This window comes from Hippopotamus amphibius, chromosome 15 (assembly GCF_030028045.1).
Source record: "Hippopotamus amphibius kiboko isolate mHipAmp2 chromosome 15, mHipAmp2.hap2, whole genome shotgun sequence".
Classification (NCBI taxonomy): Eukaryota; Metazoa; Chordata; class Mammalia; order Artiodactyla; family Hippopotamidae; genus Hippopotamus; species Hippopotamus amphibius.
Genome location: NC_080200.1, coordinates 44,272,449 through 44,286,418, shown reverse-complemented (window position 1 = coordinate 44,286,418; position 13,970 = coordinate 44,272,449). Strand labels below are relative to the sequence as shown.

Genomic DNA, 13,970 nt, shown 5'->3' with positions numbered 1-13,970 from the left:
ACTCTGTGACCCCAGATACATTGCTTAACCACTCTGTGCCTCCGTTCCCCACCATCCCAGCGCAGATGGTCAGTGCTGGCAGGGAAATTACGTGCACAAAAAACTCTTCGCACCGTGCTGTCCTAATAATCAGGTCTTAATTATTGGCCTCGGAACTTGGGGGGAGGGGCAGGGGAGAGGCACATGCCGTTACGATGATTTGTGTCGGAGAGGTGGAGTGAATATAACATGGGGGAGACACACTTCTCAGAGCCAGAGCTTTCACTGTGACTGAGCTTTTCACTCCAACCTCAGACCCGGAGTTCGTAAGAAAATGCAGATCTCATGTTCTTGTTCATGCCAGTTTCCTCACCTACTGTAAGATGCTGTGTGCCAGAGGCGGACAGATTAGCCCACGTGTATGCAGGCCTTCTGAGGAGGAGCCTCCAGGACAGAGTGGCTGTCCGGAACCCATCTCGTGGAATGACTTTACTTCCCACTGTCTCCAGGCAGGAGTCATATTTCCGGGCGCCTAGGAGACTCCATGCTCTTTCTTGCTTCTCTGCTTTGATTCCCTTTCCTTCCTCACCTTCCCGCTCTCCGGTCTCTGGTCAGACTGTCCCTTCAGAACCCCACTCAAGTCCTCACCCTTCTGTCACAGCTTCCCAGAATAATCTGACCTCCTAGGTCGCCCACACCCGGAACCTGGTCGGGACACACCAGGGCTCAGGGCAGGCTTCCATCTGTTTGGGGCAATTCTGTGTGTTTTCCCAAATGAGCCTCCAGCAGTGAGTCCCTCCAGCTCCCTGCTTGGACTGTTTTACTTTACTCTGTGGCTCACAACCCACTGCATGGAGCTAAACCCACATGATCAGCCAGGGACTGAAACATCTGCAGAATCAAATAGAACAACGGCCTGACTCCTGTGGCCTTTGCCATCAGAGGGCAGATGGTGTACGGAAACCCAAGTGAAGGATTTCTGGTGTCCTCCATCCTTATAAATAACCAAAAAGGGCAGAGGCAGAGGTTCCTTCCTCCATCTGGTCTGAGTTATTCTAGAGCCTCTAAAGCACGGTGGTACGCGTTAGATGTGAGCACCCTATAATTTCAGAGACAAAAACAGGCCTCCGTTTAGGCTGTGGGATGTCTTTCTAAAAAAAAGTCCCCAGAATTGAGACGGCTTACAATTTTCCATTTTTTGATTGAGCGCTTTTCTATTTTCTCACCTTTCCCCCAGTGTCTCCCCGCCACCCACCTTTTGTTTACTTTCTCCACACAGGCCCTGAAGGCTCCCCGGGTCCCCTCCCTTCCCCGAGGCAGAAGAGGGCGGCTCACCCTGACTCCAGCGAGACCTCCGTGGACACAGGGCCAGGGAGGCGACCTGAGGACCCCGGAGAGCCAGAGTCACCCAGGGTCCCCGCGTCTGAGGACGGTGCTTCCCCGGGGACAGTGGCAACAGCTCGGCCTGACCTCAGCGAGACCAGAGCAGCCCCAGAAGCCAGCTCGCCCCACGCCGCCAGGAAGGCAGCCGCCCACAGAGGAGCGGGACCCGCGGCCGAGGGGGCATCTCCGGCCAGTGCCGTGCTGTCACCAGACCTCATGGCCGGGGAGAAGAGACAGGGAGTTCCAGGTCACCACGGCGAGGCTCCGCAAACCACGGGAATCCTCGTCCCTGAAAACTGCCCGGGTTCGGCTCTGCCCCAGGGAACAGACTCTGTTTCCGCGAGGGCGCTGGGGGCCAGCCCCTCCCTGCCATCACCCAGTGACAAGGCCCAGGAGGGCTGTGGCGGTGCCTCGGGGCCCGGCTGCCCTGGGGGGAGCGGGGGCGGCCCCGTGACGGACATCGACAGGCTCCTCGAGGAGCTGGATGCTTCTGGAGCAAGGCTTCCGTCTCCTGGGAAAGGGGAGCAGCTGAGCCGAGAGCGCGCTGCGCAGGGGCCACCGCCGGCGGGTCCCCGGGGGAGCCAGACCCCCGGCCCCGCCCCCCGGAGGCCCGCAGCTGCCGGCCCAGCCCCTCCCCCACAGTGGGCCAATCAGCCTTCCGTTTTGGACTCCATCCATCCCGACAGACATTTTACTGTGAACAAAAGCTTTCTGAGCAACTACTCCAGAAATCTCAGCAGTCTCCACGAAGACAGTACGTCGCAGTCGGGTCCGGGCGACAGCACGGAGCCGTCCCTCTCGTCCATGTACGGAGATGCTGAGGACTCGTCTTCGGACCCCGAGTCGCTCCCTGAGGCCCCACGAGCTCCCAGCAGGGACAGCTGGTCCCCTCCTCGTCCTCATCCTCGTCTCCGTGGGTCTTCTCACAAGGAAGATACGACGGAGTCTGAGGAGGAGCAGGTTGAAATCTGTTCCACGAATGGCCCCCCTGATCCACCCTCAGCCACCACTCTTGCTCCTGCCCAGGTGGCCACCCGCCCTGCCTTCGCCAAAGCCCTGCCCTTGAAGCACAGAGCCCTGAGCCAGGCGAGGGGAGACACCAGCGACACGGCCCCCTTGGCGCCGGGAGCCTCCGGCCCGGCAGCCCCGGGCCCTCCGCAGCCGCCGCCTCTCTCCGACATGAGCTCTCAGGAGCCAGAGCCGCCCGCGGATGCAAAGGCCTCCCAGGACCACGGGCCCCCCGGTGAAGAGGACCCTGGGGAAGCCGCCCAGCCTCCTCCTGTCCCCGGCCCCCTGGGCAGCCTCAGCGCTCCTAGCATGGTGAATGGTTTGGAGCACGAGTTGCTGGATGACACGTCTCCACCTGAAAAACAAGAGACAGATGTTCAGGCCACTGAAAATCGGGACTCCTTCAGGGTGTGTGTCCCGGAGAACGGTGACTGGGCTCTGGCAAACTTGCACATCTCTGAAGGTCAAGACCCGGATGACTCGCTGCCCAAGCCAAAAACCATCTCCAGGCGGCCCATCATGGCCTGGTTTAAAGAGATAAATAAAAACAACCAAGGGACGCATCTGCAGAGCAAAACTGAAATGGGACAATCCACGATGCTGGCCAGAAGTCCTGACCCCAAGGGTCACGCGTTGAGCTCAAGCCACAGGAAGGGGGTGGCTATGCCGGATAGCTTGCCTCCTCGGCTGAATCTTGAGAATAAAGACCCGCCTAAAAAAAGTTCCATGGAAACCCTTTTGAGTAACTGTCAGAAACCCAAAGCCGGTCCTAAGCTGAAGAGACTGAGCATCAAAAGCAAAAGCAAAGTCAGTTCCGAGGCCCCAGCCGCTCACACGGGGAAGGCCGGGGGGACGGAGCACAGGAAAGCCCTCGTTTCACCCCAGGCCTCCCAAAAAATGCTTTCTAAGGTGGCGTCATACCGGTTCCACACAGGTGACCACGAGGAGCTGGACAAAAATGCCACGACTGCCCCCCAGTCTCCCCAGTGTGTGGAGAGCAAGCTGCCGCAGGCGGCCCCAGGCTCCCTGAAGCCTTCGGCATCAGACACCAGCATCAGGATGTTGGGGTCACCCCTGACCTCCCCCAAGACCCTTCCTGAGCAAGGTGCGTGCAGTAGGCTCCACGCAGCTGTGCCCTCGGAACCCAACCGAGGCTGCCCGGCTGCCCCCAGGTCTCCGAAGTGTGGTCCAGAGAGCAAGGCCCCCCCTGCATCCACGGCGGCCAGCAAGCAGGAGGTCCTCCCTCCTGGGCAGGGCGAGTGGCCCCCATCCCGCCAAACGGACTCAGCAGCAGAAGCCACCCAGCCCGGAGGGACTGGCGACAAAAGCAGCACAATAATTGCTGGTGAGCCCCTCGAAAGAACCAACCAGCTGAAAATCATTGAGATCTCTTCTGAAAGGATGCCAAAGAATGCGTGTGGTGACAAGCCAGCTGAACGTGACAGACAGGGAGGGTTCTTAGCCCAGAGCAACTGTCAGGAGAAGAGTGAAATCAGGCTCTGTCACCAGTCAGTGGAATCATCCCCACATCATCCATCCTCACTCACGTCTCGGGCCTCCCAGGTGGAACAGGAAGCGCAGCGATCTGTCAGTGTGGCGACACTGACGTCCTCCTCCTCCTCCTCCCCGCAGCTGCCGGCTAGAAAGGCAGATCCCTGCCAGGGAACGTCGGGCCAGATGGCAGACTCCCTGGGGATGCCCAGGAGCAGCCCTGTGGGCCCGGCGCTGGATGACCATCCCTACTTCACACCAAGGCCAGCAACCAGGACCTACTCCATGCCGGCCCAGTTCTCCAGCCATTTCGGCCGGGAGGGTCAGGCCCTGCGCAGCCCGGGGCGCACCCCTCGAGACGGCCAGCTCCCTGCCGCGGGCGGAGGCGTCCTTGAGGCCAAGGCGTCCAGAGGCGGTGTTCTCAGCCTGGTTAATGGCCAGGGCCTATATAGCGTAAAGCCCCTGCAGGAGACTTCAGGGAACCTTCCAACAACAGACGAAGGCCATGTCTTATCCGTGCAGGAAACGAGCTGCTCACTCACAGACAAAATCAAAGTCACCAGAAGACATTACTACTCTGAGCAGAACTGGCCCCATGAATCTACCTCATTTTTCTCTGTGAAGCAGAGGATCAAGTCTTTTGAGAACCTGGCCAATTCTGACCGGCCCGCGGCCAAGCCGGGGGCCTCCCCCTTTCTGTCGGTAAGCTCCAAGCCTCCCATTGGGAGACGGTCGTCCAGCAGCGTGGCTTCCGGGAACCTCAGTCATGCCAGTGATGCGGCGGCGAGGTCGCTGAGACGCAGCCTGAGTTCCTGCAGTGAAAGCCAAGGTGAAGCCAGCACCCTCCTCCCCCCGATGACCAAGTCCCCGTCCAGCATGACACTGATGGCCTCCCGGCCGAGCCCGGCGGAGGCTGGTAACAAGGGTGCTGACTCGGACCCAAAGAGATCACTTGGTCCTTCGGGAATCCCCACCCCGACGGTGACCCCGGCCTCTCCCGCCAAGAGGAACAGGTCTTCAGTGCGTCACACCCAGGCCTCGCCTCTGTCCCGCTCGAAGCTGCAGGAGCTGAGAGCCCTGAGCATGCCCGACCTCGACAAGCTCTGCAGTGAGGACTTCGCGGCTGGGCCGACTGCCGTGCTCTTCAAAACCGAGCTGGAAATCGTCCCCCGGAGGTCGCTTGGCTCCCCTGCCGGAGGCCTGAATGGGTCCACTGCCCTTTCGTGGCCTGTGAAGGGGGTAGACAGGGCCTGTCCAGGGGTAAGCAGCCCTAAAGCCACTGAGCCCAGGGCACCCAGTTCAGCCCACGATGTGGGTGAGACCACCCAGGATCTGCCTTCTGGAAAAAGTTGGTCAGTTAAGTAAGTATCCACGCCCCCCCCCCACTCTTTATGCAAATAAACTGTGTTTTCGATGGACTAGTTTTGGATTTATAAAAAAACTGCAAAGGTAGTGCAGACTTTCCACGTACCCCTCACCCAGCTGCTCCTAATGTTAACATCTTACGTAACCACAGTCCATTTGACGAAAGAAGTTAACATTGGAACAACATGATCAGCTAAACAAGACTTTATTCAGGTTTTACTGAATAAATTCCATGAATGTCCTTTTTCTACTCCAGCCTCCAATTTTGATTTTAATATCATTACTGGAAAAATATAGTGCCTGCAGGGAAAAGTGTTTGTCAAAATGTTGCTCTAAAGACGGGGGCTTCTAGAGGATAGGACACTTATGCCAAAGTGTGAGAGGGAGAGGGAGGGACAGAGGGAGAGGGGGGAGGGGGTAGAGGTGGGCTAGGGAGTGATGGTAGGGCAGGAAAAGCTGACCCTCAGGAGGATCGGGGCCTTTGAAGGTGGCTAGAGTCAAACAGGAAATTTCTAATATGTTTTAAAATATTTCACTGGAGCCTATAGAATATTTAATAAGTCTGAAATTTTCTGTTAAACTCCAGCATTGGTCCCCTAACATCTTGGAGGGATCCCAAAATCCATAGGAATTCCCGCTATCACCCGTGAATGAAATTCCTGTTCAGCATTCGGGAATCTTCAAGCCGTTGGGAATGGGAGTTAAGACCAAAAGAGAGCATGAAAAACAGAAAATACCTGCAGTATGGTAGAAAGGAGATTGTTCTAAAAGCATCCTAGTAAAATGGAGAAATTGCTTTTTTCTTTGATGTTCTTCAAATGTATTTATATTATTTAGTTTGCATCAACTCCTGGTCTCAGCGGGGGATCAGCAGAGACTGCAGTCTGTTTTGTCATCAGTGGGGTCAAAGTCTACTGTCCTAACTCTCATTCAGGAAGCGAAAGCACAATCAGAGGTGAGTGAAATATAGAAAACACAGGAAGATGGGACTGCTGCCACCTCGGTGCTCAGGCGTGTGCCATGAGCTCAGAGGGCCGGGGAGGGCCCTTCTCTGAGTCTGGTGTGGCGAGTTCTACAGCTCAGTCTGACTTCTGCCTCTTGCTTGTAGCTTGCTTCAGAAGCTTGCTTGCCCTGAATTTTTAGGTGCCAGATTGGTGTTTTAATTCCCCAGTAGCAACTAGTTAACCATCCTCCCCAGCACCTGGAGTTTGTCTGCAGCGAGTGCTCCAAACAGGAATAGGCATCTTGAAACTGTTGGCGAAAGGCCACAAGTACCTTTGTCCACCTAGCCGGACATAAACTACCTGTGAAGGGAGCCACCTGCTGGGGAAACGAGAGTAGCCCTACCCTGGCCCCAAGTGTAAGAGCTTCAAAGAAGCTGATTAGTCATTACAAGTAAAGTTTTTCAATAAACTGGATGCGACAATAAAAAAAAGAAACCGTGGGTTCCTATCTAGAATACTTCTCTGAAGCACATTAATTTCTCAGAACTGCTCTTTGAGATTTGAACCCTAATAAATTATTTTCTGTCCAGAGAAGAAAAGCAGATATGACAATTTTTCTTGAGTGGTAATGTACCTGAGTTACTGATACCACCCGAGAAAACTGTTCCAGAAACTCTAATATTACCCGGAAGGGCCATGACGTTGGCATCTAATAAGGAATGAGCCAGAATGGAGAGGAGATGGGATGGACTGGAGATCAGTTCCTTTCAGCTTCTACTCCCTTTGGATTCTCGGCCCCTGGTTTGGGTCTGTGCCATTAGGAAATTTCTCGAGACATCTGGCGTTTTTTACTTTCAGGAAGAGGGACTGTTCCATCCTCTCCCTTCCTCCTTTGACTGGTTACAGAGCATGAAAGCCTTACTCTGGGATTTTGAGTCAGGGTGGTTCTGTGGGTTCACTCTTTGCCAGACTCTTTGCTCCAGACATTTTACAGGGTTAGATATAAGGAGGAAACCGCAGTCTCAACCAGCCTCACAATTGAGAGGCACACTATCAGGGACCACAAACAAAGTGGAGTCTTTCTGTGGACAGGGTACTGAGCGCCACCCTGGGGTCATCTTCTGCAGCTCCCTCACCCTGGTTCCATGTTCATCACCAGCAGGTGTTGAAGATCCCCCCTACTTCATCAGACTGCAGCTTTCTTTTATCTTTTTCTTGTTGTCCTCAGTTAATTTCAGAGAGGAGCAGTGAGTAGAGAGGTCCTTTCTCTGCCGTCTTCAGGCCAGAAGTTTCCTGCCTTGCTTTTGTCCAATGAGTATTGTCTGTAGGTGTTGGAAATGGCACTGCCCGCAATGACTCCCTGTGGCCTCTGGGGGCGCTGTGAGAGATTAGAAAGAGTCAGGAAACAGCCCTGGTCTTAAGACTTCAACACGCCCTAACATTGGAGAGCCCTTGAGGTACATCTAGCTTCCTTAATGCTGTGCTAAGCTTCTCAAAGAGGCAACACTTGACCTGGCAATCAGCCTCTACCACACTTGTATCCTCAAACACAACTGGAAAAAAAAATAATTTGAATAAATTAAAATTTTGGTGATATATCCTGGAATACAGGAGAGTCTCATTTTCAAATATTGTCTTTGCTCCACTAAAGAATTTAAATATCTGAGTATTTCTATTTCAGCATCAAACTTCCCAGAATCTGCACAGAGATCATTTCCCAGACTACACGTTCCTGTTTTTGTGAGAAAGCCTAGTCATCATTCTTCTCTCCAGTGAACAGTGTCTGAGCATATATATACTTGGACTTGCCCATGAAGTCAAAAATCCCAGCCCCCCAAAGTCTTGCAGGATATTCTAGTGTCAGCATATGGGGCTTTGGTTTGAATGAACTTCTTTAGAGAGGTGTAAAATACTTGGGATTACTCTTTAGGACTTAACTAATAGGACTAAACACTGTTTCTTTTTTTTTTTAATTTTTTTAATACATTTTGTTTATTGCTTGCCTTGGGTCTTCATTGCTGCCCACAGGCTTTCTCTAGTTGCAGCGAACAGGGGCTACTCTTCATTGTGGTGCGTGGGTTTCTCAGTGTGGTGGCTTCTCTTGTTGTGGAGCACAGGCTCTAGGTGCGCAGGCTTCAGTAGTTGTGGCCCGTGGGCTTAGTTGCTCTGCAGCATGTGGGATCTTCCCGGACCAGGGATCGAATCCGAGTCCCCTGCATTGGCAGGTGGATTCTTAACCATTGTGCCACCGGGGAAGTCCCTAAACACTGTTTCTTTTAAATATTGGTTTCTTTCCCCAGCACAATACAGAGGTGGTTTTCTCGTTCAACATTTTCCCTTTCTCTCTCTGTCAAAGCAATCCTGGAGGGTTATTATTAGATTCTTTTTCTATCACTGTGTTTAAGAACACCTTGAATTAATAGATTATAAATCACTTCATGAGAAACTAGCAATGCAGATCTTTAAAATGATGCTGAATCATATCTGGTGTGTGGGCAAAGGAAATCAAAATTCATTTTAAAATAAAAAAGATGAGCTGGGCTAATCTGAGGTGTCTTTCAACTGATGCTTGAAACCCAGGACAATCTTTTGTTACTAACCCTAAGATCCTACTAAGAATGTTCTGGTCTCAATATGAGTTGACAAATAGTTTTAATGTACTATTTTTCAGCATACTTTGTGTTTGATGACTCTCAGTTCATCAATTGCACCTAAAATCCAATAAGCTGAACATGGTTGGGGGGTGGGTGGCGTAAAACTTACGGCCTCCATGTGCTCTTATTCCGTCTCTTGGCACCTGTACTTCTCTCTGCTGCTGAGAACACAGGCTTTGCTCAACTGTAGACTTAGAAAATTGTAAAGAATTCCTCTCATGGTGCTGAGAATGGCTTCTAAAGTGTCCCGTGTCCCTGATCCCATCCTGGTTCATATGACCTTCCCAGTGGTTCTAGAGCTACAGGATAGACTCTTGAAACTCCGCATAAGCACGACCCAAGAGGAATGCAAGGATACTTGAGATGGGCCCTCCGCTTCCAATATTGTGTGGAAGCACCTGGAGAACCATGGGGGTCAGTGGTGACAAGCTCTGCTGCACTGTGGGAGGATTGACATCAGAACTTCCTTACTCTGGCACAAGGCGTATACTTGTTGCTGTTTCTTTTCACTAGAATAAAGAAGATATTTGCTTCATAGTCTTGAATAAAAAAGAAGGCTCAGGTCTGGGATTCAGTGTGGCAGGAGGGACAGATGTGGAGCCAAAATCAATTGTGGTAAGTGACAGTGTCGAGATGCTGTCTCACGAGAGTCACTCCTGAAGCAGCCTCAGGATTTGATTAGGACAGAATTCATGTCAGTGGGTTCAAAGAATGCTGGTGTTTGTTTGCTGCCACCAAAACAAACCTAGAAAAGTGGGGGAAGTAGTACGTAACGTTTTCATCGACAAAGATACATACTTTTAACACATAGCGAGTGACCTGTCAGAATGATACACACAAACACAGCTATTTCCTCACATTCACCTAAACATTTTATTGGTTTAAGCCCTAGAAGGACATTAGAACTCATGGACCAAAACTTGCATTTGCTTATAAATCACTTCTTTTCAAGATCAACAAATTAAAATTTTATATCACTCAGAGGCCTCTGAAATCACTAGGGAGGCCACCTTCCTTGGACAAGACAAGGTCCTGTTCATCTTTCTACTCTTATCGCCCCCCTGGAGCATGAGAGACATTTTAGACGCTGGTAAGAACAGAGTAAAAATGTATTGAGGTGCTGGTACTGATATTTTTAATCCCATTCCTCACACGGAATGTTTTTGTTAAACCAAGTGTTTATATGATTTGGAAAACTTGCCATTAGAAAGTTCCTTTACTGCAAATTTGCCCTTTTGTTTTTCCTGGAGGTCATAAATGAACTTGGCTTTGTCCTCTCCTTGTCCCAGGTCCACAGGGTGTTTTCTCAGGGGGCAGCTTCTCAGGAAGGGACTGTGGGCCGAGGGGACTTCCTTCTGTCAGTCAATGGCGCCTCATTGGCTGGCTTAGCCCACGGGGATGTCCTGAAGGTTCTGCACCAGGCACAGCTGCACAAAGATGTCCTCGTGGTCATCAAGAAAGGGAGCGATCAGCCCAGGCCCTCCACCAGGCAGGAGTCTCCCATGGCCAATGGGAAGGGCTCACTGTCCAGAAAGAGCAGCCCCCTGGAGCCTGGAACAGGTAAGATATCAGTTCAACAACCAGCAGTGGCCTGAGCTATTTGTAATGACTTTGCTGAGAATGGCACTGCTTCCACCGAACAGCATGAGAAACTTCTTGTCCAGATGGTTTCACAGTGTCAGGGGTGTTCTTAGTCTTCCCTCTGCTCTGTCCTCTTGCTCTCATTCTTCTAGAAAGCTACAGCCCTTCCCAGTACAGGGAAATACCTTATTTATCAGACCTTGGCATGCACAGCTTTGCCCTTGCACTGTCAACTGTTTGGTGTCTTTTTTTTTTTTGGCCACGCAGCTTGTGGGATCTTGGTTTTCCGACCAGGGATTGAACCGGGGCCCTGGCAGTGAAAGCACTGAGTTCTAACCACTGGACCACCAGGGAATTCCCTGTATGGTATATTTTCAGTGGGATCCTGGAAACTTAACCTGTCAAAGGAAACCACTGAGCACTTAGTCCTAACAGCTTTCAGAGTTTTTAAGACTTAGGAACACAGATATGGAAGGCTGTCCAGAAATTTATAATCATTAAGTGTTCCTGTGGTACCTCAAGGCATCTGGCTTTAAACCAGCCTCTGCAGAGTTATCAAATTGCAAGAACATTCAGGGCTTAAACTTATTTCTTCATATTCCTGTTCCTTAAGATCCCCCTGCCCAGGGTTCTACCAGATCCTATGCAATTATGCCTTAACATGCACCCAGAGCAGCCCCCCTGGGGCTTGATGTTAGAGTCACCTGGGAAGCTTTTAAAAATCCTGATGCCTAGGAAACCCCCCAGCTCAATTAAGTCACACTCTGAGGGGTAGGGGTTGGGTAGAGGATGGGGGCCCAGCAGCAGTAGCTTTTTAAGGTCCCCAGGTGATCCCAATATGGGCCCATTTTCCTGTTTAACTGCAAGTAAAATGACGCACTGAAAAATGGTGCTACTCCTACTGTTAGTAAGTTTCTTTCAGACCATGTGGAGCGGCCTTCTTTAAACCACAAGAATGGACTGGGCTTTATATTCAAGGGTAATGATGCTAGCTTGGCCTCAATCCCAAGTGGACAGTTTAATCTGTTTGTGGTCCTTCCCCTGCCTCCCAAGCAATTAAGTGCCCTTTCCGCTCGGCTCAGACATCCTTCACTGACACAACATGTAAGTAAGGGAAACAAAAGACAAGTTTACAATCCCTACCCAGACCCCTGAGACAGACCCCAGCCTGGCCTCTCCAAACTAGCACACAAAGTAGGCACAGGCTTGTTGCTATGGAGCAGGCATCACCATGGAAACGCCCTTCCCGCAGTGGAGCCAGGAGATGGCGATGAAGGCAGCCAGCGTGTGATGTAGACAGACAACCAGAAGCAGGGGCACCCCTTGCAGGAGCGGAAGGGGAAGGCAGGACGCTCCATGTCTCACATGAGGCCTGGCATTTGGGTGTTGCAGGTTGTCAGTACCAGGCTGTGATGCTTTGCTGCTGTTGGCCGCCAAGGTTGGCAGGAAATCGATTCCCCAGGCGTGGCTTCAGTCTTCACTGAGATGTGCACCAACTGTGTGGCGTTGACAAGAGCAGTTGGGCTTCTAGGGTTTCTGCCTGGGCATAAATGCGTCCTCTGTGCTTGCAGAAAGTGCTCAGGAGAGCAGAGGGGCAGGGATCGCAGGAACACAGCTCCAGATTTGGGAGACCAACCCTAAGCTCAGTCTCAGACGTCCTCATCAGCACTTTAACGTAGACGGGACTCGAGGGTGCCCGGGAAACACACGGAGGGCACTGGGCAGGAGCGGCTGCAGATCTCGGTCATCCTCATGTTTATGGATGCTGTCTCTGCAGGGAGAAGCACAGCAGCACACGAGGCGCTGTGTGTCGAAGTGCTGAAGACCTCAGCCGGACTGGGACTGAGTCTGGACGGAGGGAAGTCGTCTATGTCTGGAGATGGGCCCCTCTTCATTAAAAGAGTGTACAAAGGTAATGTCCTAGAAAACCCAATCTGCTGCCCAGTAAGTACCCTTTCTTCTCTGTGTGTATGTCAGTGCCTTCCATCTGGAAATCAAATTTGTTTTTTAAAAACTCTGTTTTCAATGCTGTGTGACATCAGGGTTTACTGTGTGTCAGCCCCATTGTGAGCATTTTACACCTTAACTCATGTCATCCACGTGCCAGCTCTACAGGGTGAGGACTCTCATCACCCCTGTCTTACAAAAGAAGAAACTGAGCCACAGAGGAGTTATGCAGGCACCTGAGGTCACACAGATGTAAGTGGCAGAAGCAGGCTTGAGTTCCAGATTCTGTGCCGCCAACCTCAATACTGTATCCCTAACTCCATGCTCCTGTCTTCGTGTTCTTACTAGTAGCTGTTATGGCTGTAAACACGGCAGGCTAAGTGATGCCATCAGAGCTGCTCGTCAGGCGTACTTAACGTTGGTCAAGGTCATACTCACTTAAAATTGCAAAAACTGGATTTCAAGAAAGTAATATGGGAACAGTAGATATCATTGACATAGTTGGTAGATATGAGGTTTCTTCATAAACTTGAATAATGCATTTTATGATCTTGGACAGTTCTCAAAGTTCTCTCTTCAGGTCTCTGAGCTGAGCAATTATATTAACAATATACTAGTGATGTAATACTTAGATATACAAATATATTCTGATTATATAAGCTATTGTCATTTTATTATGCTATAATACTAATATTTCGTATACTCAATATATATTTATACTGATATTGTTAGTATTATAACCTACACATATATACTGATACCATTAATATAACTATTCAGCTCAGGAACCCGAAGAGATTTTTGGGAACTATCCAAGATCATAAAATGAATTATTCAAGTGCATAAAGAGATTTTGATCTGCCAACTCTTGCAATAATATCTGCTGCTCCCATCTTACCTTCTTGCAGTCTAGTGTACACTGAAACTGTAAATGGGTGACGGCCAGAAACAAGCTGTTTGCTCATGGTCCCTGGAGCAAGCCGAGGACAGGCATAAATCAGGAGGCAGGCGTCTTGCTGTGTGTGACGTCTAGACTCATGGTACCAGGGTAAAGGGAAAATCCTGTACGTGTTAACTTGACAGCAGCAGACCACAGAAAGCCCAGCTTAGGCGAGCGTGAAACTGTCTGACTATAGGAGCACTTATAAGCAAGAGCTCTAAAACAACGTGTACAAAGTACAGGAGGAAATCGCCAACAGACACAATAAACAGGAAAGTCCATTAAAAAATTAAGGCAGGAATATTAGCCATGAAACAAGACAAGAGGGAATTCAAAAGAAGCAGGCAGATGTGCTGAAACAGACTCACACACAAAAGCCCATTAGCAAAAAGGCAGTCAAATATATTTTGAAATAGAATTTTTTAAAAGTATGTTAAATCCTTACAGAGAGAATTTATAAAAATCAAGAAAGAAGAAACCACAAAAACTGCAGCACAAGGGAATAAAGAGAGAAAAATTACAAAAGGGTGATGAGCGACAAGGAGGAAATATTGAGGAGTGCCAGAAAAAGGAAAAAAAAAAAAAGGAATGCAAGAAAAGAAATATTTGGAGGTCACGACTAGTGAAAAACAATAGGAGTGTTCAGGCTAAAAATTCTCATCAAGGGCAAACCAGATG

At 50.4% G+C, this 13,970-nt stretch overlaps 1 protein-coding gene across 14 annotated transcripts in view; it reads left to right on the top strand.

Annotated features, from left to right (window-relative positions):
• PDZD2 (PDZ domain containing 2) overlaps positions 1-13,970 on the top strand; it is a 190,633-nt gene that overhangs the window by 169,703 nt on the left and 6,960 nt on the right. For 12 of the 14 annotated variants that reach the window (XM_057708100.1, XM_057708102.1, XM_057708098.1 and 9 more), the window contains 5 exons: positions 1,259-5,222; positions 6,064-6,181; positions 9,338-9,439; positions 10,114-10,384; positions 12,183-12,317. In XM_057708100.1, the coding sequence (XP_057564083.1) occupies positions 1,259-5,222; positions 6,064-6,181; positions 9,338-9,439; positions 10,114-10,384; positions 12,183-12,317 (4,590 nt within the window). The remainder of the gene's footprint in view (positions 1-1,258; positions 5,223-6,063; positions 6,182-9,337; positions 9,440-10,113; positions 10,385-12,182; positions 12,318-13,970) is intronic. The other 2 variants (XM_057708101.1, XR_009049124.1) reach the window with 2 other exon arrangements.